General features: G+C 45.9%; 1 protein-coding gene across 1 annotated transcript; it reads left to right on the top strand.

Moving 5' to 3' along the window:
* The first annotated feature begins 367 nt into the window (after window positions 1-367).
* ALAS2 (5'-aminolevulinate synthase 2) lies at window positions 368-27,049 on the top strand. The gene is given in 12 exon segments (XM_081845150.1): window positions 368-434; window positions 437-500; window positions 11,904-12,100; window positions 15,304-15,444; window positions 15,549-15,647; window positions 16,663-16,885; window positions 18,572-18,756; window positions 19,789-19,968; window positions 20,846-21,010; window positions 22,349-22,617; window positions 24,591-24,753; window positions 26,745-27,049. Coding segments are annotated over 12 exon segments (1,902 nt in total). The 5' UTR covers window positions 368-382; the 3' UTR covers window positions 26,909-27,049.

Here is a 27,049-nt window from a genome sequence, read left to right as displayed (position 1 = left end):
GCTCCCAAATGCAGCAGGACTGGCATGCCAAATGTTGAAGTCCTGGAAGTACTAAATATATTTTAACATTTACCAGAGTCAAAAGCGACCTAACTGCTTCATGGAAAGGAGGCAAGAGGAACTAAACTCATCTTCTGTTTTCCTCCATCATCTCACTTTTCCTGCCAACTGCTTTTCTCCTAGCACATGATAGTGTTTTGCCTGGTGACATGAAAAATGTCGCTTACTGGTTCCTGGGTATTAAGTCTCTGCTAAAAGGCGCAGGAGGCAGGCCACAGCTGCTGTATTTTTCTGCCCTGCTGAAGTTTCCCTATAGAAGTCTGCCCTGGCCCTGTGACATGGCTGACTCCCCTCTCTCTCTCCCCGTATCTCCTCCTCAGCCATGAACTTGCCTTATCTCTGCCTTCAGCTGGTGGGTGGGGAGAGGCAGATCCAAGGGGACTTCTCAGCTCTCTAACTAGACTGCTCAGAAGTTGTTCGACTTCAGTGCAGGTCAACAGGTAGGAAGAAAGGGCCGGGGGGAACGGGACGCTTTGGGATTTTATTTTCTCTCTCTTCTACCTCTCATTGAATATGAAAACAGATAAAAATGGAGGCGGCTCTTTGCCTGTGAGCATACTAAACTGCAAAAGCACATTCGAAGCACCTTTTTCTCTCAAAGAATTCTGGGCACCGTAGTTTGTTAAGGACTGCTGCGAATTGTGATTCCATGAGGGGGTAAACTACATTTCACAGAATTCTTTGAGGGAAAGAATGTCCATCAAGTGTGCTTTTTAGTGTGCACACAGCATTTCTGCTGTTACCTGTTGGTGTTCATTTCTTTTCTCTCCACCTGCTGTCTACCCTGTCACCTAAATTAAGGACCAGCGACTGGAAGCCCCTAAAGTCCATGCAGGCTCTCAGAGGAGTGTTGGCTATCTCCCTTCTCCACTAAATATCCAAAAATGAAGAAGGGAATTGGGGTACTGCATTGGCCTCAAGGCTACCAACTAGCTGGGAAACAAGCAGTCTAGCTTGCTTTTGAGACTTGATTTCCAAGAATCAACAGGTGAAGCTTTGCAAGGTATGGAGCTCAACACTGTAATCTGTTTATGGCTGTAAATTAGGGATGAGGAGCCTGTAACCATCCCGTTATTTTGTTGGACTACAACGCCCATCATTACTGAACATTGGCCATGCTGGCTAAGGCTAATGGGAGTTGGAGTTCAACATTGATCTGGAGGGTACCACGTCCCCTATCCTTGCTCAGATCAGTGCTATCAAAGGGACAACTAGAAAAGTGGCTTCAAAAGTTGGGAATCTTCATTGGCCCAGCAGTCTTCAAACCTTCTCAAAGGGCTGTCCTGAAAAACGGTAGTTGCCATCCAGGAGGTAAGAGTGGTTGATCTTTCCTATTTCATTTTATTTTTATATTATTCTGCATAATATATTCTCCTTTAGGGAGAAACCAGACATTATATAGCAGAGGCATGTAATTGTCTTTGAAAAACAGCTACAAGGATGCTGCTAACTTAAAAAAACTAGCAATTTTTCCACCCTAAGTTGCTTCACAGCTGCTTTCTCATGCCCAGGCGTGCCAATTTAAATAAAATATGGGGGGGCAGGTATAATTTCACACCATTTGAATGATAATGTCCATTAACTTTTGGGGAGGCAGCCCCCTCAAATATTTTATTGCGGGGGGCAAAGGGACCTCAGCCCTTAGGACTTGGTTTCTATGCTGATGCCCCACTGCAAAGATATGGGTACCAGTATCTTTTCCTGTGCAAATAGAAAAACAGCTGGATGGAGGAGTTTTGATCAGGAAATAAATAATAGGGGAAGGGGTAAGGAATCCTTTACCCCTGCCATTCCTCTTGGGATCATAGCTTCCAGCACTTAGTTTTAATTAAAACTAAGCACAATTCCAAGCACAATTCAAAGTGTTGGTACTGACCTTTAAAGCCCTGAATGGCCTCGGTCCTGTATACCTGAAGGAGCATCTCCACCTCTATTGTTCAGCCCAGACACTGAGATCCAGCGCCGAGGGCCTTCTGGCGGTTCCCTCATTGCGAGAAGTGAGGTTACAGGGAACCAGCCGGAGGGCCTTCTTGGTAGTGGCGCCCGCCCTGTGGAACGCCCTCCCTTCAGATGTGAAGGAAATAAGCAGCTATCCTATCTTTAAAAGACATCTGAAGGCAGCCCTGTTTAGGGAAGTTTTTAATATTTAATGCTGTACTGTTTTTAACATTTGATTGGGAGTCGCCCAGGGTGGCTGGGGAAACTCAGCAAGATGGGCGGGGTATAAATAAATTATTATTATTATTATTATTATTATTATTATTATTATTGAAACAAAAATGTCGGGAGATTGGTACACATATCTGATATGCAATGCACAGCTTGGCTCCTACTCTCAGGGCATCTTAAAAGCATCAAAAGCAGCCCGTTGACACACTATTTCACCTTATGAAGTTAACCTTCATTCCCCTCCCAACCCACTTACAGTGGTACCTCGGGTTAAGAACTAAATTCGTTCCGGAGGTCCATTCTTAACCTGAAACTGTTCTTAACCTGAGGTACCACTTTAGCTAATGGGGCCTCCCACTGTCACCACCGCACGATTTCTGTTCTCATCCTGAAGCAAAGTTCTTAACCCGAGGTACTATTTCTGGGTTAGCAGAGTCTGTAACCTGAAGCGTCTGTAACCTGAAGCATCTGTAACCCGAGGTACCACTGTATATTATGAAATATCCCTGTCTCTTTCTAATAGTTCGTTTTCACACGATGCCAATATATATATGTGTGCATTTTTTGGCATCTTATTATTATTCCAGGCTCATTGCTACTTCATAAGCTAGCAATTTGTCTCCAAGCCCAAGACAAAGCACAAATTCTGATTTTTAAAGCCCTGAAGCCACATGCTGGGGAAAGGTGATCCCCAATGAACATGCCTCCGCCCCAGACTGTTATGGACCACCTTTTCCAAAATGTCACAACCTGGCCATCTGGAGCAAGAGTGGAGGCCTTGCTGCATGTCTCCTCACTGGCTGAAGTGAGACATGTGAGGACATAGGAGTGGGTCTTTGGGACTGAGGCATCACTGCTATGAAATGGCTTCCCAGGCTACATCGCTGCTCACCTGCCCTACAGGGAAAATAGTGGCCAATTGCTGTATTCGACACGTGCTCCCATTTTATGATTGTCTCTATGATACGCTGCATTGTATTTTTGTGTTGCTCTTATTAATGATTGGTCCCTTGAGGGCCTTTTCAGTAGAAAGTGGGGGGCCAAGTAAAAATTAATAAATAAATAACATCTCCCAGAATTGCCATGCAAATATAAAATCCTGACTATAAAAATGTACATTCAGGTTTTTCAGTTGAGTTGTTGCTACTGATGATGTTGTTGTTGTCGTCGTCATCAAGTACATTCACATGTGCAACAAATAGTGTAAATGGGGAAACCTGCCATCTGACCAGGAAAAAATCCTGATGCTTTTAACTGCAGCCGAATCTTCGGGAATCAGCATGCAGAAATTCTTGTGAGGTGCACATAAGCCTTATTAACTGCTCATAAGGCTTCTATTAAAGGCACAGCTACAATGGCCAGTTTAAAGGTTGGCAAACTTTTAAACAAAGGCATTTTTATTGCCTCTTTGCCCAGAGTTTCGACAACTGGGGTGTAAATTTTTAGGAGCTCCTTTATTTCTGTAATCATAAGCTGTTGTAAGCTGTTTTTAATATTGCAATGTTTTGTTTTAATGTTCTAACCTGGCGGGTAATTATTATTATTATTATTATTATTATTATTATTATTATTATTATTGTGAAAATGTATTTGGTAACCTATCTTCTAGTGTTTTAACACATGCCATCATGCTATGTACTCTTTCCTACTGTCTAGTCTGTGTTGTGAACACTGCATTTTATGTTTGGGGTTTGTGTGCTGCAAGACTTGTGCAGAGAATAGGGTCTCCACCTTTTTAAGGGCCAAGGTCCTGTATCTTTGAGGGCTGCATAAGAGTCAGAAAGCATCCCGGACAGATGGCCACCCAGCCTCTGCTTAAAAACCTCCAAGGAAGGAGAGTCCACCATCTCCCAAGGGAGTCGGTTCCACTGTCAAACAGCTCTTCCCTTTTCTTTTCTTTTCTTTTCTTTTCTTTTCTTTTCTTTTCTTTTCTTTTCTTTTCAAAGGTGGCAACCCTAGCAGGGAATAGTAGGGAATAGTATCAGAAAAGGCAACTCTCAACAGCGGAACATATTTTAAACTGGCATTTAAAGTGAATTTTGATGTAATAAATTCGTATCTTATTCTTCCTCTCCCACCTACCCTCCATTCCATGAAATGGCCTGTCCTTGGACTATTCCTTGTCTTTAACTCCTACTCTCTTCATTCCTTTTCCCCCTTGGCACAAAGTACAATGGCTAGATAAAAAGCAAGCATAGTTCCCATCTGGCTTCCTGTTTCGTTTTCAAAGGTACTTGCAGATTGCGCTGCATGATTTTGGAGAGTTTTGCAGAACAGTGAGAGCATCTGTGCATTTGCTTGCTTACTTCCTTCTCCTCATGTTCTACCTCTGATTTGTAGCCAGTGATATTTACACTCAATTGAGAGTCTTCTGTAGCTTTGTATAGTTCACTTTGCAACAGTGGACTGCTTTGGCTGCACTTTACTAATTCAGGGAATCATGTTGGAATTGTCCCAAGCATTGGCCAGTGACCAGAAAATAGGCAGCAACATTCTGTCATGCTCTTCTGCCTTTAAGAGAAGCTCCATGTGCAGAACTTAGCAGGTGACGTTTTTGCAGCATGGACACAAACATTATCTTTTGCTAACACCTGCACTTCGAGCTGCTGTGAAAGTTGCTGCGACTATAGCCAGTGGGAAAGCTCTATTTCGCCTTCGTGTTTTGTTTTGTTTTGTTTTGTTTTGTTTTGTTTTGTTTTGTTTTGTTTTGTTTTGTTTTGTTTTGTTTTGTTTTGTTTTGTTGGCGGGGGAGCCCCCGATGTTTGAGGAGATTTCTTATAATGAGGTGGGGAATTCAAACATACAATTTCCACTAGGGCAACTCAACAAAAGCTGCTACACACATTAAAACTGATTGCGTCTGCGATGGACTGTGGATGTCCAGTTAACATTTTGGACTGCTCATTCAGTGGTCTGTATCCTGCTATGGATACAGAGCAGCCTTCCCCAACTTGGTGCCCTCCAGATGCTGTTGGACTCCAGCTCCCCTCAGTCCCAGCCAGCGTGGCCTGATGGACACAGACAATGGGAGTTGTAGTCCAACAATATTTGGGGAGCTACATATTCCTTGTCCTTGATCTACAGCCATCTGGAAGGGGGGCACCAAGTTGGAGGACAGTGATATAGACTCTATATTACAGAGACCCAAAGTTTTCAAAACAGAGAATACAAGAGAAAGATTGTGGTTCAGTGGTTTGGTTCTAATATATTGTATTTTTAAAAAGTGTTACCGGGGCATATAATTTGAAGCAGCACTGGAACCTGGAGGAAATATTCGGGGGGGGGGGCAATTTTCAATCTGGCTCCACATCAGGGAGGACTGGAGCAGGTGATGGGCAGTTTTCTCTATTTTCCAGGAACCAAGCCTTATCTTTTGCATGCACCCTTAAGGACCAAGATGCAGCTCTGCAGCTTGAGTTCTTTAGTTTTAATCATCCGAACTGGCCTAGGGTGTATCTTTTACAAGTCAGATTAAACTCAGAGGGAGTTATCAGCTCCCAACATACTTGCACACCCTTCCCATGCCTGAGCTCCATGTCAAATGGGCCATCGCTCTAGTTTTTCATTTCTCTGATGACACACGTACAAAACGCAGGAGCCATTTTATCCTGTATTTATTAATCCAGGATAACTGCCCACACTCCCTAATGTTGCGCTCACTTAACACCACTTGCAGTCACAGTTTCACACAATGACTGTTGCACCCTCCCCACTTCCCCGAATGGGTAAGAGGTTCCATTGGCAGTGCTACCTTTAGATGAGAAGTAAAGGTAAAGGACCCCTGACCTGTTAAGTCCAGTTGCGAACGACTCTGGGATTGCGGCGCTCATCTCGCTTTTTTTGCGAGGGAGCCAACGTTTGTCTGCAGACAGTTTTTCCAGGTCATGTGGCCAGCATGACTAAGCCGCTTCTGGCGAAACCAGAGCAGCGCAGAGAAACTCTGTTTACCTTCACGCTGGAGCGGTACCTATTTATCTACTTGCACTTTGACGTGCTTTCGAACTGCTAGGTTGGCAGGAGCAGGGACCGAGCAATGGGAGCTCACCCCGTCACTGGGATTCGAACCGCCGACCTTCCGATCGGCGAGCCTTAGGCTCAGTGGTTTAGACCACAGCGCCACCCGCGTCCCTTTAGATGAGAGCGCACTGGCAAAATGGGTGCCTTGGCAATATTTGTTCCCATTGGAAATATAAGCAGGGAATAAGTGGAAGCAAACAGATAGTGCCTTCAAGGTTCTAGATTCAGGTAGGTAGCTGTGTTGGTCTGACACAGTCGAAATATATTTTAAATTTTTAAAAAAATTGTCCAGTAGCGTCTTAGAGACCAGCTAAGTTTGTTCTTGGTATAAGCTTTCGTGTGCATGCCCATACCCATTGAGTCCATCACCCATCTCCTACTACCCTCCTGAGAAAAACCTCACCCCACCCCACCCCACCCTCCCACTATATATAAGGTTATGGTGACTTCTGTTTCAGTGTATCTGAAGAAGTGGGCATGCACACGAAAGCTTATACAGTGGTATCTCGGATTAAGTTCTTAATTTGTTCCGGAGGTCCGTTCTTAACCTGAAGCTGTTCTTAACCTGAGGTACCACTTTAGCTAATGGGGCCTCCTGCTGCTGCCGCGCTGCTGGAGCACAATTTCTCTTCTCATCCTGAAGCAAAGTTCTTAACCCGAGGTATTACTTCTGGGTTAGTGGAGTCTGTAACCTGAAGCGTATGTGGTACCTCGGGTTAAGAACTTAATTCGTTCTGGAGATCCATTCTTAACCTGAAATTGTTCTTAACCTGAAGCACCACTTTAGCTAATGGGACGTCCCGCTGCCGCTGCGCCGCCGCTGCGCAATTTCTGTTCTCATCCTGAAGCAAAGTTCTTAACCCGAGGTAATATTTCTGGGTTAGAGGAGTCTGTAACCTGAAGTGTATGTAACCCGAGGTACCACTGTACCAAGAACAAACTTAGTTGGTCTCTAAGGTGCTACTGGACAATTACACACACACACAAACACACACACACACACACACACACACACACAAATTGCCTTCATAGGGACACGCAAGGATTCTGATTGCTCCACATTTTAAAGCTGACAGACCTGAGTTGCACTTTCTGGGTCAAAACATGGTTATCCTTTTCCTATTGACAATTCCCCAAATTTTGTGACACAGTTTTCTGCTCCAAACCGCCACCACAACAAAACAAAAAGAAAATGCATACGGGGGGAGGGGGGAGTGTTTAGGATAACTTGTAGAAACAATGCACATTTTAATGTGGTTTGAAAATTTTCAGCAGCATGACACAGAAAAGGAAAGGAACCGACTTATGAATGAACACATGTGAAACGCTTTGACTCTAAAGCACATTCAAAGCAGATTCTTTCAAAGATACAGTGTATGCCCAGCCTAGAGATATCAAGTGGACGAATACATTCACCCCCACTTGTTGGCGATCCCGTCTAACTCTGCATTCACATTAATGCCATTGCCTCCTCGCTTTCTTTCTCCTAACACAGACCCTCTGTCATCATTTATATCACTGGCATCCATCTGTCCTGGGAGACAATGAAATAGTGTGCCTTTGGGGGTTACAGGAGAGTTACAGCACCTGCTCTGGCGGTAGAGACCGATACGGGAGAGACATGTTTCGTTACTGCAGACAGAAATTCAGTAGATTCTCCATGCTGGAGGAAACTGAATTTATAGAACCACAGAATTTCTGCCTGTCACCTAGCTCTCAAAGGCAAAGTGAGGGAAGAAAAAGTGACAAAATAGGCAAGTTCTTTCACGAACTACCTGCATCTCCTGTGGTCTCTTTTAGGAGTACATTTCCTTCCCAAGATGGAGCCACATATTGTCTGAGTTTCAGCCCCGAATTTCCTGGGCCCCACTTGCGTGGTTCTCTCTTTTCTATGTTTCCCTGTGGGTTTCTCCCCTGCTTCCTTCTGACCCCTTGGGAATCTGGAAGATTGTTCTCTTTGAAGCAGAAAATGCCTCTTAAATCAGACCTGCTCTGCAGGATGCCCTGCCTTGCATGTCGTGATTGTCCTGTTGCAGTGAGTGCTGCAGGGGTAGAAAAGTCTGCACCTGCTGAAAACTCCCTCTGCTGTGCAATTATCCAAGGGACAGGAAGCTTGTCATGTATTGCAGCAGCTGGTCTCTCTGCTACTCCCAGAACGACCATTCACAAGGGCTCCTTAAGGCAGAGGAGTTAATTCAGCTACACCCTACAATTTACTTTTGAGTAAACTTACCAAGAGGTTCAGGTGGTACATTTGTAGACACACCGTGGGTTTTTCTCAGTCCTACTGCCAGTGTCACCTCCCTTTGTGGAACCACAGTGAAGCTAGTTATAGACCCCACCTTAAACAGTCATGATATCCCCAAAGGATCCTGGAAACTGTAGTTTGTTAAGGGTGTTGATAGTCCTTAGGTGACCCTTACTCCCCTCCCAGAGCTACAGTCCTCAGAGCAGTTTAACAATCATCCCCTCTTTCCAAGGAAGTCCAATAATATAACCTCAACTAATACAAAGATTTAGCAATACAGTGGTACCTCAGTCTACAAACAGTCCTGTTAATGAACTATTTGGGCAACGAACTCCGCAAAACCGGAAGTAGGTGTTCCTGCTAGCGAACTTTGCCTTGGAAGACGAACAGAAGACGAACAGTGGAAGGGCACTGGCGGTGGGAAGCCTCAGTAGGGAAAATGCACCTCGGTTTAAGAACGCTTTGGTTTAAGAACGGACTTCCAGAACGAATTAAGTTTGTATTCAAGGGTAAGTAAGAGATCGTGAAAATTAAGGACCTGGGATAGAAAAGTATCTGGTGACCTTTCTAAGGGCAGCTCTACACTTTGCACAGCTATTAAAATTGGTATGTCTGTGGGTCCCCAGATGTTGTTGGCCTCCAGCCTCAGCATGGGCAAGACCCGTCAGCACGGCCAATGGTCAGGGGTGATGGGGCTGGGAGCCCAAGAACATCTGGAGGGCCACAGGATGCCCATCCCGGACTTAAAGCAAGGGAAGCTAGGAAGGCATCCACTTATATACTCATGTCTGGGAACTCTGACATGGCCAGGGTTCCCAGACATGTGTCAAGACATGCATGGCGGCCACACTGGGCACTGAATCAGTGGCGTGACACCAGTATACACACAGCAGCTGTGTTTGTTGGACAGGGTAGATCTGCCCTAAGCCAGGACCACACCTCTTCACAGGAACAAAAAAGCCTGCTGACCAGATTGTTCACGTTACATGACTGTTTTTCTAATGACACATCGTTCAGATTAAAAATGGCTGCCTTCCTGAATTATATGCTGCACAAATATATATTTCCTCTATTTTTGTAGATGCACTAGTAACTAAAAGGCATTCTTCATCCTCATTTGCAGAAGTGGATTTAGCTTGTCATTTTTTATATTACACTGTGGGTGTGTATCTTCTTGTGTGCCAGTCAGGCAGTTGGTTATTTTCTATTATTATTTTAAAAATCATTGCTACCTTGAAAAGATAGCTCTCAATGACATGTTTCGGTGCTCAACTTGGTGGCCTTAGGGGTGCTAGGAAGGGAGCTGGCTGAAGGTTAATTAAAGGGCGCTCCCTGCTCTGGAGAGTTAATGCTGATCTCATGTGGTCTAAAAGGAAGATAGAGCCTTAAGGTTACTTGAAAAAGGATGCATGCAACAAACATACAATTCTTTTCTGAGTGAGTGAGAAGGCCTTCTTGTGAGAATAATAGTTGATTTTGTTTGTTTGATAGATGTAGGCTCTCAGGGCAACATTCACTTAAAAACCACACACAGAAAAATGCAAACTTAAAACAATAAAATTGCAAAACCAGCAGACTATAACAAAGTAATCAAGTTCAATAGAAGGCGTAAAAATGCAAAATCCAGCTCATCTCAGCATGCTGGAAGGCCCTAGGCTAGGTGTGGGGAATGTTACTGAACTACAACTCCCATCAGCTCCAGCATGCACGTCCAATGGCCAGGATTAATGGGAGTTGTAGTTCAGCTACATCTGGACAGCCAGTGGTTTCCCACATCTGCCCATGGCAAATGAAAATGTATTTGCCTTGTGCTGACATGTCATCAGAGTTGGTGGCAAGCAAACTTTTTTGGGGAGACCATTCTAAATACAAGTGGCCACGATTGAGGAAAACCCTCTCTCTAGGCACTATTATTGAAATTGTTCTATTAGCATTAATTAAAAAAATCTACTGTGAGAGTCACCAGAGGCATCAGAGCAATGAAAGCAAAAGGAGAAAAAGAATTCAGGACCCCATATGCAAGGAGCTTTCAGCCAATATTCCAACAGAAAGGCGGAAAGAAGGAAAGAGAATGCGGCAAGAGAAAAGGGGGAAATGGAATTCCCTTTCCTCACAAAGTACTCTTAAATCACCTACATTTGCCTAAGCGCTGAGATGGATGTTTGGTTTGGCCATGGATGTGCACAGACTATAAAGCGAATTCAAAGGGCATTCTTTCCCTCAAAAGAATTCTGGGCACTGCAGTTTACCCCCCTCAAAGTTACAATTACCTGCAATCCTTAACAGACTACAGTGCCCAGAATTCTTTGAGGGACTCTTCTTTGAATGTGCTTTAAAGGTATAGCTCTTATGGCCACATATCAGATATTCTCCACTCGAAATGTTTGTCTTGGTGAGACTGTCAGCTTGGGGTCAGGGGCAGACAGTCCAAATCTCTCTCTCTCTGTGTGTGTGTGTGTGTGTGTGTGTGTGTGTGTATGCATAATTTATGATTTTCAAGTGTATACATTTCAATAATTTTACAGTCATTTTACCATTTCAAAACTTGACTTCCTTCCCCCACTTTCTGCCGTTCCTTAAATTTATTTTTAATATTTTTTGCATATCCCAATTAAGTTAATTTGCTCATTTATTCATCTACTTTAAAATATACTCTTATGAAACTGAAGGTTGTTACAATAATCCTGCCCATGTTCTTATCTGTTTACAATTCCGTTGTAAATATTCCATAAACTATTTCCATTCTTTTATAAAAAAAAGTTTGTTACCTTGATTTCTTATTTTTCCGGTAAGTTTCACCATTTCTGCATAGTCAATAAATTTTTGTATCCATTCCTCTTTACCTGGGACTCCTTCTTCTTTCCATTTTTGGGCAGTCCAAATCCAGCCAGGTGGCAGCTCTTTTTTAACCAGCGAGTACATGATGGTTAGGGGACGTGGGTGGAGCTGTAGGTTAAACCACAGAGCCTAGGATTTGCCAATCAGAAGGTCGGCGGTTCAAATCCCCGCGACGGGGTGAGCTCCTGTTGCTCGGTCCCTGCTGCTGCCAACCTAGCAGTTCGAAAGCACGTCAAAGTGCAAGTAGGGAACGTAAATGGCATTTCCGTGCGCTGCTCCGGTTCGCCAGAAGCGGCTTAGTCATGCTGGCCACATGACCTGGAAGCTGTACGCCGGCTCCCTCGGCCAATAAAGCGAGATGAGCGCCGCAACCTCAGAGTTGTTCTTGACTGGACCTAACGGTCAGGGGTCCCTTTACCTTTACATGATAGTTATTGCTTGGACATTGGTGAGCAATGCCCTGGCTCCTTTTTTGATACTGATCCCATTCTGTGGCTATGGAACTGTGGTATAGCCTCAGCCAAAGGGGCTCTCCCAACACCTCCCTTGACTTCTCTCTTTCTTTGTGTAGCACCAGACCTTGGCGCACCACAATGGCCTCAATCCTCCAGTGCTGCCCTTTCCTGACCCGGGACCCGGCCACCTTCCTGCGCCGATGTCAGCCCCTGCTGGTCAGCAGTGCCCAGCGCTGCCCTGTGATGGTGGCCCGAGCCTTCTCTCGTTCTCATGCTGTCCAGCAGCACGGAAAAGAGACCCATGGAGATTCTGGTGAGGCAGTGGGTGGGCTCACAAGCAACAGCCCTGGGTAAAATGTCCAGGTGAGGGGAGAGGGGTTTTGTCCACACACTGAAAGCACACCCTCAAGGAAATCCTGGGAATTGCAGTTTGTTACACGTGCTGGGAACGGTAGCTCTCTGAGGGGCAAAATACCATTCCCAGGTATCGGGAATTGTGGGTAGGAAGGTGGGAATATCTAAATTAATGGTTCTTATTAAAATGAGTAGTACCAAGTTAAAAAACAAAAGAGGAATGTAAATGGGTAAAATTGATGGTAACTGCAGCCAGACAGGTTATAGCGAGTAATTGGAAAAATGCAGAAGAGTTAGAGGTGAACCAATGGAGGAAAAAACTGAATAATATTATAATTTTAGAATATCTAACTGTGAAGATACACAGAATGAAAGGGTTTAAGGTCAGTGAGAAAGAGGAGGATTGGTTTGAGAAGATATTGAATTATTTGGGTAGGTTTGAACAATTTGGGGCAATTAAAATGTTAAAAGTTAAATAAACCTTGTAGATGGATGAGTGTCAACGTATATAAAATTGTACATATGGTTGATTTGAATATGTTATTATTGATTATGTATACCCAATGTATCAGCTGCCTGGGGGGGGTTCACTGTTTGTGTTTTGGTTGTTGGTGAAAAAATAAAATTTTTAAACATTAAAAAAACCCAAAAACCATCCCCAGGGTGCTTTGGGGGAAGCCATGTGCTTTCCATGCACTTTGAATGTATGGTGTGGATGTACTCATAACACTCCCCCAAAACACAGTATATGCTCTTTCAATAGGGGGGGGTACAGTTATTAGATCTGGAAGAATCCAATATGGCAGTATGAAAGTCCAGTGGGAAATGAATGGATCTGCCTATTCAGATAAACTATGTGCTCTTGGGCTTCATTACTCCAGACCTTATGGCAAGGGGAAACTGAAAATGGATTCATGCCATTTTATTCTACTTTATTGTAGTCTGAATATGCTGCTTTGGGGGCCTTTGGGCTGCAAAACAGTATTTTATAAATAAATAGTGCTTGAAAGCTCCTCCATTTAAAAAAAATAAAAATTTAATTCTTGCTTATAGAAAACTATCCTGTCAGGATGAAGGCTAGGTTCAAATCCTTTTCCCTTACAGGATAGTTTTGTGTTCCCCACCCCTAGATGTGGGGTAACATTTTTCATCTAAGGCAGTTTGAAATGGTACAACACCAGCAACTTCATACTACATGATTTATTTTAATAAATATGGCCTACCATGGCAGGTGGTAAAATTGTCTGGACTGTAGCATTTCAGACTGCAGCGTACGGAAAGCTAGGAAGAAGATTCCAACCCAGAGTTCTCCCCGACGGGATCGTTTTCTGTGTGCAGGGAAATTTTTAATTTTTGCAGGAAGGAGCAGTCAGTTATAGGGACCCTATCACGGAATGTTCCTCCATTCCCCATACCCCCACTTCCCTAAAAATATGAAAGATCCAAGGTATGGAGACTCTGTCTCCAGGATCACAATTCTTGCCATCTCTTATTTCCCCATTCCCTCTTGCCAGCTGATGCCTGTTGTGGGTTGAGAGTAGAGAGACTTTTGACTTAGTAATTCTCTCACAAGGCTCAGCTGGGAAAAGATTTGCCAAATGGAGGAAGAATTCCATCGCAGGAATACCACTTCTGTCATCTGGCATGGTGCAGTCCAGACACAGGATTCCTTCCCCAGGAGGGAGTCTGGTCATTTAAAAACTGTTAGGCCAAGCAATCCTGACACGAGAGGAAGGAGAAGGAAAGAAAGAAAGTGTTATGTACTGAAGTTCTTACCCTGGGCCAGCAGGGGGATACTGTAGATAATTATGCAAATAAGGGATCGAAAGTGATGTTCATTGATTGGATAGTTTTAGAAAATTGTTACAGTTACATTGTACTGGAGCTCTATATAAGCAGGCTGATTGAACCCTTCAGTTCAGTTCAGTCCTTGCTGTGAATAAACAAGAGCTGTTTGAAGAATCGCTGTGTTGTCTGATATGTGCACCCACAACTTAACACTGGCGACGAAGGTGGGATGGATGGACAACAGAGCACAGCCAGATGCAGCCACCCTCTGAGTGGAGCTGAATCACTGAGCTGAAACACCGAGCAAAATTACTGAACGTCACTTTCGATCCCTTATTTGCATAACTATCTACAGTATCCCCCTGCTGGCCCAGGGTGAGAACTTCAGTACATAACACCAGAAAGATCCAAAATCAGGACTTTCTTTCAGCCAGAACTGGCTCCTCTCAGGTTGGTGCCATTGCCATTATGAGAGAACAAGTGATTCCCAGCACCTCTTTTTCTAGGAAAAATAGCTCTGTCCAAAAGATAAGGTGTTTGGGTTTTATGTGAGGCAGGACCAGAGCACAGCTCAGTGGCTCATAACATGTTTTGGTCCAGTCGTCTTCATCTCCAGTTAGAAACGGTTTAAGGAGCAAGCGATAGGAAAGAGACCTTCACCGTACAACTCATACCATACAACTCATGGAGAATTCTGGGAACTGTGGTTTGTGAAGGGCGCTGGGCCTTTTGCTCTGTGAGTTCAGTGCCCTTAACAAGCTACAATTCCCAGAATTCTCTATGACCATCAAAGTGTTATGAGAGTGCTTTAAATTTGTGGTGCGGATGCAATAGAGCTGGATGCACCCATAGCCTAACAAGGGACATGGGTGGCACAGTGGTCTAAACCACTGAGCTTCTTGGGCTTGCTGATTGGAAGGTCAGCGATTCGAATCCCTGCAACGGAGTGAGCTCCCATTGCTCTGTCCCAGCTCCTGCCAACCTAGCAGTTCGAAAGCATGCCAGTGCAAGTAGATAAATAGGTACTGGTGTGGCAGGAAAGTAAACGGTGTTTCCGTGCGCTCAGGTTTCTGTCACGGTGTTGCGTTGCACCAGAAGCGGTTTAGTCATGCTGGCCACCTGACCCGAAAAGCTGTCTGTGGACAAACACCAGCTCTCTTGGCCTGAAAGCGAGATGAGCACCGCAACCCCATAGTCGCCTTTGACTGGACTTAACCGTCCAGGGGTCCTTTACCTTTACTTATAGCCTGACAAGGCAGATTCCTACATCCAGCTCTGAAAAGGTCCGGGGTCAAGTGGGGTACAATCCCTATGGGGGCCACCACCTGAAAGATGGAACCAGCTGGGTTCTCCTCTCCTTCTTCTGCCCACTAGGCTCCGTGGTGCAGAGGGCACCCCTGCTTCTCCCCTCCACGCAGTGCCCTTTCATGGAGTCAGAGCGCAAAAGCGGCCAGAATTCCTTTGTGCAGGAGGCAAAACCTGAGGTCCAGGAAGATGTCAGGCCTTTCAAGTCAGGTAGGGAATGAAGAGGCCTGCATCATATGGGGAAGTGAAGCGGAAGGGGGAGCTCCCGTCCTTGACTTTCCCTAGCCATGACCCACTCGTCCTTCTCCCTCTAGGCATGTGGACTTCCCTCGTAAGGGAGGTGCAGTCCAGCCTCAAGAGGAAGTTGCTCGATTCTGACAAAGCGTCACACCTCATTCGGGACAACATGCCAGGTAAGTGAATGGGAGGACTCCCAAAACTACTCAGACGAGGAGACAGCGTAAGTAACACACACACCTGCCGTGTGTGTCAGACGCAGAGCTAGCAATTAAGCATCCCAGCCTTGTCGGAATTGGCTGTCCCTTTTTCCCCACCCAAAAAAAGTTTACTTTTAAGTTGTGTAAGAAATAAAGCATACCCACCTTTAGAGGAGGCCATACCCTGTGTTGTTGTTTTTCCCCCAGTCCCTGATGTTATACACATGCTGCCTGATTGAAAAGAGGCAAACTTAAAGCAGCTAGTCACACAGAGACACAACAGGCAGCCTCCTCTAAGAGCAGGTTATTTTTACTGGGACTCTCAACTGAGGATGATTGAAGAGCAGTATCTGACGAATGTGTCAGCTCAAGGATTTCTGCTTGTGCACCAGGACTCCCCACCCTCCTCCCTTGCTCCACACCCTCTCCCAATCTGTTCCAGAGTATTGGGGGAACCCCTAGAAAAGATTTGGGGGTGTGTACAAGGGGAGGAAAGAGGGAGAATGTCCTACTGTGCAAGCAGAAGTCCCTGCACTGGCCGGACATTCACATAGTAGTACTTTGGATACAACCCATTATATCCAATCAAACAATGTGGCTGGGGTAATCCAGTCAGATGGGGGGCATATAAATAATAAAATTGTCATTGATGTTGTAGTTGTTGTTGTTGTTGTTGTTGCTGTTGTTGTTGTCCAGAGATGGAGTGAAATTAGTTTCCTCCCAGTGCAGAGAAGAAACTGGCAGCCTCCTCCAACTCCTTGCCACCGCTCCCTACCCCCATATCTTCTGCCCGGAGAGTCTGTGTCACTCTGTCTGACAGCATGGCCCATGATCCATCAGAACTTGCCCCTGACTCCACGTAAACAGAACCTTCCTGCCCTCTCCTGCTGCTTCTCAGTAGCTTAGCCTTGCAGGTGCTAAGTCATCCATTATAGAGAAATCAAGTGATTCACATGGGTTGTGTTAACCAGCCCTGTGTTTTTCCTAGCAGGGAGCAATGTATTTGAGTACGACCATTTCTTTGAGGCAAAGATCCAAGCGAAGAAGCAAGATCACACCTACCGGGTCTTCAAGACCGTGAATCGAAAGGCTGGCGCCTATCCCTTTGCTGAGGACTATTCTGGCTCCCAGGTGGAAGCCCGTGAGGTGTCGGTCTGGTGCAGTAATGACTACCTGGGAATGAGCCGCCACCCTCGAGTCATGCAGGCCATCCGGTGAGTGGCAGCTGCCCAGCAATGTCTCCAGTACAAACTCTCTCTGGCCCACACCTCGTCTAGTTCCAATGGTCTGTTTCAAGCTGTTACGCATTGCCCTTGCAACCTGCCCCAGTTTACTTTTGAAATTCAGTGCAATGGCCCTTTGACATGATCATAGGGTCGGGCAAACAGGCAACGATGTTCTAGCCCATGGGTAGGCAAACAAAGGCCTGGGGGCCGGATCCAGCCCAATCGCCTTCTAAATCTGACCCGTGGACGGTCCGGGAATTAGCATGTTTTTACATGAGTAGAATGTGTGCTTTTATTTAAAATGCATCTCTTGGTTATTTGTGGGGCATAGGAATTCGTTCATTTATTTATTTTTCCAAAATATGGTCCAGCCCCCCACAAGGTCTGAGGGACGGTGGACTGGCCCCCTGCTGAAAAAGTTTGCTGACCCCTGTCTAGCCCCTAAGCTGGAAACAGAAAATAGCGCTTTTGTTTTCTCTGGAGAGATGAAAATTTGAAAAATGGGTGGCTGCTGGTGCCGTGAACTCTTGCCCCAATTCTTACCTCTGGTCAGCCTCAACATCCTGAGGCCACTGCCCAGGACCCAGGACCACCCTGGCCTTCCCATCAAAATGTGGGGTTGCCATTTAAATTTCCCGCAATGCCCTGCAGAGGCATTATGTCAGGGGTCATAGTAGGAAATCAATAATGGGAATTGTAGCTCTGTGAGGGAGTAAACTAGAGTCCACCCCATACATTGAAAGCACTTTTTAGGTGCATGGCTTCGCCCACATAATCTGTGAGGGGTAAACTATAGTTCCCAGGATTCTTTGAGGGAAACCATTAGCTTTAAATGTGCTGGTTTGAAACAGAGGTGATGGTGGCACAGAGAAAATCAATGTGTGTATGCCTTGGGGCCCTTTCCCAATCCCCTTTAAACCCTTTAAAAAGTGTTTTCTGTCTCCGACTCTAGGCAGCTTAGTGAGTAAGAGAATGAGCAGGAAAGTCTCTGATTCAAAGCTTACATCAGCCATGAATGGGTGGGCTTAGGCAAAACCCTGTCCTGTCAGTGTCAGCCCCCTCCCCATCCTAATAAGCCTGCCCACCCTCTTTCAACAGATCCATGAAGATAGCACATGGTGTGGTTTTGGGCGAGAACTTCAGTACATAACAATTGTAATGTGACTTTTAATTTTAGCTTACTCTGTAAGCTGCCTGGGGAACTTCTGTTACGGGTTAGCATGGATTGTATCCAACATTAATCTTACTCAGAGCAGATGCACTAGGACTGATGGAAACAAGTCCTTTGATTTCAATGGGTCTGATCTGAATTAACCTTGGATGCAACCCAACCCCCTTTTTAAAATGTAAACATCTTTGAGCACTTGCCCATAGCTGTAGGTTTCACTAATGGTGGGGAAAACCACAGCTTCCAGGTCCGAGGTGGCAATTCTCATAGGATCATGGCAAGGAGGAGAAGGGGGAACATGCTCCCTTCCTAGCACTGAGGGTGGCCCCAATCTGAACCAGGTTCCCCACAGTTGCTTTGCACAAGAATGGAAAAGGGACCCAAGATCTGATCAAGGGTCTCCATGGTCTTGTCTGGTTTAGCGATCCAGGTGTGATTCACCTTCTGAGTTCAGCCCTTTTTGGAGCGAATCTCATTCTCCTCTTCTTCCACCCTATCCCCACCAGGGATACTCTGGATCTTTATGGAGCTGGGGCTGGAGGCACCAGGAACATTTCTGGCACCAGTAAGTTCCACGTGGAGCTGGAGCAAGAACTGGCCAGCCTGCACAGCAAAGACGCTGCCCTGCTCTTCTCTTCTTGCTTTGTGGCCAATGACTCCACCCTCTTCACTTTGGCCCGCATGATGCCAGGTAACCAGGGCAATGCAGTGGGTTGGCCTTTAGGGCCTGGCTGGGAGCCAAGATAGGGGAAGGACCATGGGCTCTGCATGGAGAAGGTTCCAAGCTCAATCCCCAGCGTCTCCAAGTTGGGCTGGAATCCTGTGGAGACTGTACTGTGTCAGATAGACCAGTGGGTCTGACTCGGGATGGGTAAATTTGACCGTGCTGCTTTCTCTCATTTTTTCCAGTCTTAAATTCATTTCTCCATGTTTCTACATTAGTTTTTAAAAGTCCTCCTGAAAAATTATCAGTATTTTAAGGCAAAATCCTCCTAGTATTTTAACTATGCACTTACCCGTGTGTGCAATTTTGCATACATTGCTGCAGAGGTAAAGGTAAAGGGACCCCTTACCATCAGGTCCAGTCGCGGATGACTCTGGAGTTGCGGCGCTCATCTCGCTTTATTGGCCGAGGGAGCCGACATACAGCTTCCAGGTCACGTGGCCAGCATGGCGAACCAGAGCAGCGCACGGAAACATTGTTTACCTTCCCGCCAGAGTGGTACCTATTTATCTACTTGCACTTTGAGGTGCTTTCGAACTGCTAGGTTGGCAGGAACAAGGACTGAGCAACAGAAGCTCACCCCATCACGGGGATTCGAACCGACGACCTTCTGATCGGCAAGCCCTAGGCTCTGTGGTTTAGACCACAGCGCTACCCGTGTCCCTGTGTAGCAAATATAGCATAGTGCAAATACAACACAGGGTGAATATCAAAAGATGGCTGTGTTTAGATTTGTGTATTTGCTTTGGGAAGTGCAAATGACATAGGTCCACCTTGAAAGCATATAGAATCATGCAATTGTAGACTTGGAAGGGACCCAGAAGCCATCTAGTCCAAGTCCCTGTGATACAGGAGTCACAGCTAAACATGAACTGGATCAAATTTCTCCCCCATACCAAGGATCTGGTTCAGTGTAAGGCAGGTTCCTTTGTCCTTATTCCCGTTAGGCGGAGAGCAGAGGCTTGGTGGGTGACCCAGAGGCTCCTTTTCCTCCTGCAGGGTGTGAGATCTATTCAGACGCAGGCAACCATGCCTCCATGATTCAGGGCATCCGAAACAGTGGAGCACCGAAGTATGTCTTCCGGCATAATGACCCCCAACACCTGGAGGAGCTCCTGAGCAAAGCCAATGCCGCCACCCCAAAGATTGTTGCCTTTGAGACTGTCCATTCCATGGATGGTGGGTAATGCATTTGTATGTTGCTAATATTTATTATTCACTTCATAATGAATTTTCCAGATAACGTGATAAAATCAATATACAGTCATACCTCGGGTTACAGACGCTTCAAGTTGCGCGTTTTCGGATTACGGGTGCGCCGAAACCCGGGAATACCAAAATGGGTTACTTCCAGGTTTCGGCACTCGCGCATGAGCAGAAGCATTAAATCACGCTTTGCGCATGCGCAGAAGTGGCAAATCGCAACCCGCGCATGCGCAGACGCGGCACTGTGGGTTGCGGACACTGCGGGTTGCAAACGGGCCTCCTGCACGGATCATGTTCGCAACCCGAGCGTCCACTGTAAAACAAAAAATTAAGCATATTAAGAGATTCATCTTTTAAGACCCACCCTATTCTTTTGACTGTTTTAAATACTGTATTTTGAATTGTTGGTAAGCCACCTTTGAACCTTATAGTGAAGTATGGGTAATAAGTTAAGTTACTGACAATAACAATAACAAGGCAATCAAATTCCACACTAAAATCCAAAGTCAGCATGCATGATAATACAATTACGAGCAGAAAGTTCATTTGTCCTAGAGGCTGGGAGTCTGTGGGTTTCCAAGATGCTCCCAAACTCCCATCGGCTCCATTCAGCATGGGCAATAGTCAGGGATGCTGAGAGCTGTAGTCTGGAGGTCCAGAAGTTCCTCATTCTTGATTTTACATAGAAGAGCTAAAAAAGAAATCCTGTGTTGGATTTGATCAAAGCTGAGAACTCTGTTCTTAAAACATTACCCTGCACGGTTTCCTTACTACACCTCCTTTGCAATCCAGGCTAAAGTCGCCAGTAAGGGTCAGTATCCTTCGTGCATTAAGTCTTCTCTGTCTGCAGGTGCCATCTGCCCACTGGAGGAAATGTGTGACGTGGCACACCGCTATGGAGCCATCACTTTCGTGGATGAGGTTCACGCGGTGGGACTTTACGGGGCCCACGGGGCTGGCATTGGTGAACGCGACGGAGTGATGGGCAAGATAGATATCGTCTCTGGCACCCTGGGTAAGTTTGAGGGTGAGCCACAGCCCCTAATGAAAAGGGCATCAGGAAGGGATGGACTACGGTGAAGGTCTGGGATGTTCTAGCACTGGATTTCCTGAACTGAGCAGGAAGTTGAAGTAGGTGGCCTAAAAGATGGCCTAAAAATCTATGGTCCTCGGTGCCACAGAGCAGCAAGTTTAAGATGATGGGGTAGACTTGGTCAGGAAGGAACACCATGTTGGAGGCAAGTGGTTCTCCAGTGGCCACACCTGGAACAGCTTCGACTTGCCGGCTAGACCAGGTGAGGGTAGCCAACAGGTCTCAAACACTCGGTGAGTTAGGAACTTCCCCTGCATGTGAAGACAGGCTTGGGCAGATTGAGCAGATGAGACCAATGGTCAAGAAGGTGGTCTTCACGTGCTGTAGAGGGAAGTGAGGGGCAGATGGGGCTCATCCACCTGGAAAGGAATCATCTTCAAGAGAAGAAGAAGCTAAGGAGTAAGCCCTGGCGCTGCTCTGGTTCGCCAGAAGCGGCTTAGTCATGCTGGCCACATGACCTGGAAGCTGTATGCCGGCTCCCTCGGCCAGTAAAGCGAGATGAGCGCCGCAACCCCAGAGTCGGCGACAACTGGACCTAATAGTCAGGGGTCCCATTACCTTTAAGCCCTACACAAAACTGGAGTAGAGTCCTGAAGGCAGTTGGACAGCGCCTTGTACGCCTCCTTCTGGCAACTCTTGCAGCCAAGCTGGTGTCAAATGTATTACAGTGGTACCTTGGGTTACATACACTTCAGGTTACATACACTTCAGGTTACAGACTCTGCTAACCCAGAAATAGTACCTTGGGTTAAGAACTTTGCTTCAGGATGAGAACAGAAATTGTGCTCCGGCAGCGGGAGGCCCTATTAGCTAAAGTGGTGCTTCAGGTTAAGAACAGTTTCAGGTTAAGAATGGACCTCTGGAATGAATTAAGTACGTAACCAGAGGTACCACTGTACTTTCCTTTCTTCAGTGAGACCACATCTTGTCATCTGGGCAGCCCAGGACTTCCATACACACCACCCAGGCTTGTGCCCCGGGGAGGTCATTTCAGTGCTGCTAACGCAGCGGTTTCACTTCACCTCCAGAGGCACACTCTCGAGACAGACGGATGCCCGCAGTTCCATCTCAAGTTGAAACAAGGAGGCAAAATAAGACACATGAAGTTCCTCAGTTTGCCAAAAGTTATGCAAGTTGCAGAACCCAACTCAGTTTGGATTGTCTGCATGCAACATTCACCATTGTATTTTCAGTGCAGAGCCTAGGTATACTTCCAAAGTGCCTGGACTAATGTCTGCCTTTTCTTCTCTCCCCTTGCAGGGAAGGCTTTCGGCTGTGTGGGTGGCTATGTGGCCAGCACCAAGTCTCTGATTGACACAGTGCGCTCCTATGCAGCGGGCTTCATCTTCACCACCTCCCTGCCCCCCATGGTACTGGCCGGGGCCCTGGAATCGGTCCGGGTCTTGAAGAGCCCCGAGGGGCAGGCTCTGCGCCGCTCCCACCAGCGCAACGTCAAACACATGCGCCAGCTGCTGATGGACGCCGGGCTTCCTGTGGTCAGCTGCCCCAGTCACATCATCCCCATACGGGTATAGCTCTCCAGGATGAAAACTACGCAGAAACGGCCTCTCTAAGTTCCGCACTCTGTTAGCCAGGGGTGAAATAGGGAGGGCAATTTCACCAAGTTTCTCCAGGGGGGAGGAGAAATTATCCAGCGGTGGCATTAGGGAGCCTGTAGCCTTCTAGGTGTGGCTGGACTCAGCCAGACCCAGGCAGCATGGTCCCCAGCTGGAAACAATTCCAGTTGCTGGAAACCGCCAGAGGAGGAGAGCGCTTGGGTCCTGTTTGCAGGTTTCCCAGAGGCCTCTGGTTGGCCATCGTGACAACAGGTTGCTGAACAAAATGGTTAAATGGCCTGCTCCAACAGGCTCTTCTTATTGTCCCCCCCCCCCAAAAAAAATTATTCATTTTATAACACAAATAAAAAACACAAACAGAAAAGACAAACAATACAAACAAATTCTTGTCATATCCTTATTTTTCTAAACATTGTTAAGTGGGCTTCCCCAAGCCCTACCTATCTGATTTTCATTTTACTTCATCTTTAGCAGTTTACATATATCATAATTTCTAACCATCTTTTCCCCACACACACTTACTTTAACCATAAAAAACTTAACATTTTATCACTTATAAAATACACTATCTTCTACTTCTAACCCTACCACCTATATCCACTTCCAAAGCTATTCTAAGATTTAAATATTAACATATTTTTTCAAATATTCCTTAAACTTCTTCCAGTCTTCTTCCACCGTCTCTTCTCTCTGGTCTCGGAGTCTCCCGGTCAGTTCAGCAAGTTCCATATAGTCCATCATCTTCATCTTTTGTTCTTTTGATAGTTGGTAAATCTTGTTTCATCCAATTCTTTGCTAGCAATATTCTCGCAGCTGTTGTGGCATACAGAAAAAAAGTAACATCCTTTTGGGGGATTTCACTCCCCCCCCCACTATACCAAGTAAAAAGGTTTCTGGGTTTTTTTAAATAAATGTGTTTTTCAACACTTTTTTCAATTCATTATAAATCCTTTCCCAGAAGTCTTTTACCTTGGGGCACGTCCACCACATGTGGTAAAAGGTGCCTTCTTTTTCTTTACATTTCCAGCATTTATTATCATGAGTATGATACATTTTTGCTAACTTCACTAGTGTTAAGGCTCTTCTTATTGTTATACGGAAATATCATTATGTTTTTATGTCGGGGATGATGATGATTGGGAGACCTACAACACCTGGAGGGTAAAAGTTCCCCATCCCCATCAAGCAGTTTTGTAGAGGCAGGGCTCTTCAACAGGAGTAGCACAGCTTCCCCCACCCCCCACCAAATAATCTTGGGAATTATAGTTCTGTGAGGGATAAACTACGGTTCCCAGGATACTTTGGAGGAAGTTGTGACTGTTAAAGTGGTATGAATGTATTTTAAATGCATGGAGTAATTGTTTCCCCCGACATTATTTATTTATTGCTGCTGCAAGCAAATATGTTGGAAGTTTTTGCATCCTCCGCAGGGTCCTGGACCTAACACCAATCTGAGTATTTTGGTGGTGGTGGTGGAGAATGATGTGTCTCTCTCACACACAAAGGGTAGGAAACGCTCCAAGAAAATTATACAAAATGGCCTCCTTCCAGTGGGGAGGAAGAGGGTGGGGAAAGCCCAGGGCAGTCATGGGTTTATCTAGTGTTTATGGGTAGAGGACCCCAGTTGTCTTCTGAAGAACAGCAACAGAGTTTATGGCACAATCCAGCTAATATGAAGCACTGAAATCTCAATTTCGACGGGGGGAAACTGATATTAATATTTGTTGTTATTACTTTTATGCTGCATTCACAGCGCTTTGCAAAAGTGTAAAAGGACTCCCTCCGGTTCTATTTAAATCAAAGGGACTTAACGGTCTTGATTTTTTGGCTGGGTCATTGACAGCTACAAAAGGCAGGATGGAAAGACAAAGGAACCAGACCTCCAGCTTCACTCTCTTAGCAATGTATGGTTCTCTCCTCCACAGGTTGGAGACGCAGCCCTGAATTCTCACCTCTGTGACCTGCTTCTGGGTGAATACAACATCTACGTCCAAGCCATCAATTACCCTACTGTGCCTCGGGGGGAGGAGCTGCTGCGGCTGGCCCCCTCGCCCCATCACACGCCACCCATGATGAATTATTTTGTGGGTGAGTCACCAGGACCACATGATCTAGTCGGGACCGTGTTTCCCTGTAATAGAGACCACTGTGTGGTTCTAGAGTTGCAAACTCTAATAATGGTAGGCTTACGGACATGCAGTTAGGAGTTGTAAAAAGAAAAAACCTGTTTGCTATTTTTGAATCCTTCTCCAGAAAATGAAGCCTTTAACATAGAAATGGAGGCTGGGGCCTCATTCGTACATAATGCTAAGCCATAGTTGAGGACCTGCAGCTGTGAATAAACTGGGAAGCATCTGCTTCTGCTTTCAAATAACGATGGTTTGGTCAAAAAGCCAGAATTATAAACCAGTTTACAGGTGGCTCATTTGGACAAACCATAGTTAAAACTAACTGAAATTTGTCCTGACTTGCATGTAGCAACAAACTGTGGTTTGTTGAAGACAGAAGCAAAGGCATCTACACCTCTTCACACCTGCATGCTACAGGAGAGGGGAGCACATCAGTTTTATGGCTCCTTTGCATAGCACCAAATATATATTGGGCTTCTTAGGAGTTTTACTCCTGTGCCAGGTTGGCATTTGCCTTTTCTCCCATTGGATCAAGGGAATAGTCAAGGAAGACTCCCCTTTGAAGAAAGGTTGCAGCATTTGGGACTTTGGGGCTTGCCGATCAGAAGGCTGGCGGTTCGAATCCCCGCAACGGAGTGAGCTCCCGTTGCTTGGTCCCAGCTCCTGCCAACCTAGCAGTTTGAAAGCACACCAAAGAGTGCAAGTAAATAGGTACTGCTCCGGTGGGAAGGTAAACAGCGTTTCCGTGTGCTGCTCTGGTTTCGGTGTTCTGTTGTGCCAGAAGCGGCTTAGTCATGCTGGCCACATGACCCGGAAAAACTCTCTGCAGACAAACGCTGGCTCCCTCGGCCTGTAAAGTGAGATGAGCGCCGCAACCCCAGAGTCCTCTGTGACTGGACTTAACTGTCAGGGATCCTTTACCTTTTTAGTTTTGGGAAAAGGCAAGTAAGAGGCATGCCTGGCAAGGAGAAAGGGGAGAGAGAAAAGCTGTTATCCCTCTCCTAACACTAGAGCTTGTGGACATTCAATGAAGCTGAATGTTGGAAGATCTAGGACTGATAAACGAGAGTACTTCTTTACACTATGCATAGTCAAAGTCTCCCAGGAAGTGATGGCCACCAACTTGGATGGCCTTAAAAGAGGATTAGACATAGTTATGGAGGAAAGGGCTACCAGTGGCCACTAGCCATGACGGCTATGCTCTCTCTACCTCTGCAGTTGGAGGCAGCAATGCTTCTGAATACCTATTGCTGGAAACTGCAGGAGGGAAGAGGGCTTTTGCTTGCAGGCTTCCAATAATAATAATAATAATAATAATAATAATAATAATAATAATAATAATAATAATAATTTATTATTTATACCCCGCCCATTTGCCTGGGTTTCCCCAGCCACTCTGGGCAGCTTCCAACAGAATATTAAGATACAATATTCTGTTAGACATTAAAAGCTTCCCTAAACAGGGCTGCCTTCAGATGCCTTCTAAAGGTCTGGTTTTTCTCTTTGACATCTGGTGGGAGGGCGTTCCACAGGGCGGGTGCCACTACTGAGAAGGCCCTCTGCCTGGTTCCCTGTAACTTGGCTTCTCGCAGCAAGGGAACCGCCAGAAGGCCCTTGGCACTGGACCTAAGAATGATGGGGGTGGAGACGCTCATTCAGGCATCTGGTTGGAAACTGTGAGAATGGGATGCTGGACTAGACTGGCCTTTGGCCCGATCCATCAGGCAATTCTTAGGTTCTTCTGGATTTTAACAGGGCCACAGACTCTTCTTCAGAAACAACAGTTCAACAGCTCCAGGGGCATTGGCCCACAAGCCCCAGCTGCTACTTAGCACAGATACCACCAATCAGCTGCCCATTATTCAACTCAGCTAAAAATAATAATAATGAAATTTGCAATTTGCATGGCTTGGCTACATTTAACGCCTTCTTCTTCCATTCCCTCTCCAGAGAAGCTCCTGGCAGCCTGGCAGAAGGTAGGGCTGCCTCTGCAAGCCGCAGTCTCCCCCGAGTGCAACTTCTGCCACCGCCCGCTGCATTTTGCCCTCATGAGCGAGTGGGAGAGGGATTACTTCGGGAACATGGGGCCCCGCTACATCACTCTTTGCGCCTGAAGAGGTGGCTTCTGCACACACACACACACACACACACACACACACACACACACACAACCTTACAAGAGACATAAGGATGTCAACACGGACGCTGCCAAATGGAAAGTGGGTATCCAAGTGTAATAAAAATCTGCCACTTTG

Source organism: Podarcis erhardii (genome assembly GCF_964252035.2).
Source record: "Podarcis erhardii genome assembly, chromosome: 17".
Taxonomy (NCBI): Eukaryota; Metazoa; Chordata; class Lepidosauria; order Squamata; family Lacertidae; genus Podarcis; species Podarcis erhardii.
This window is presented reverse-complemented; position numbering and strand designations above follow the sequence as displayed.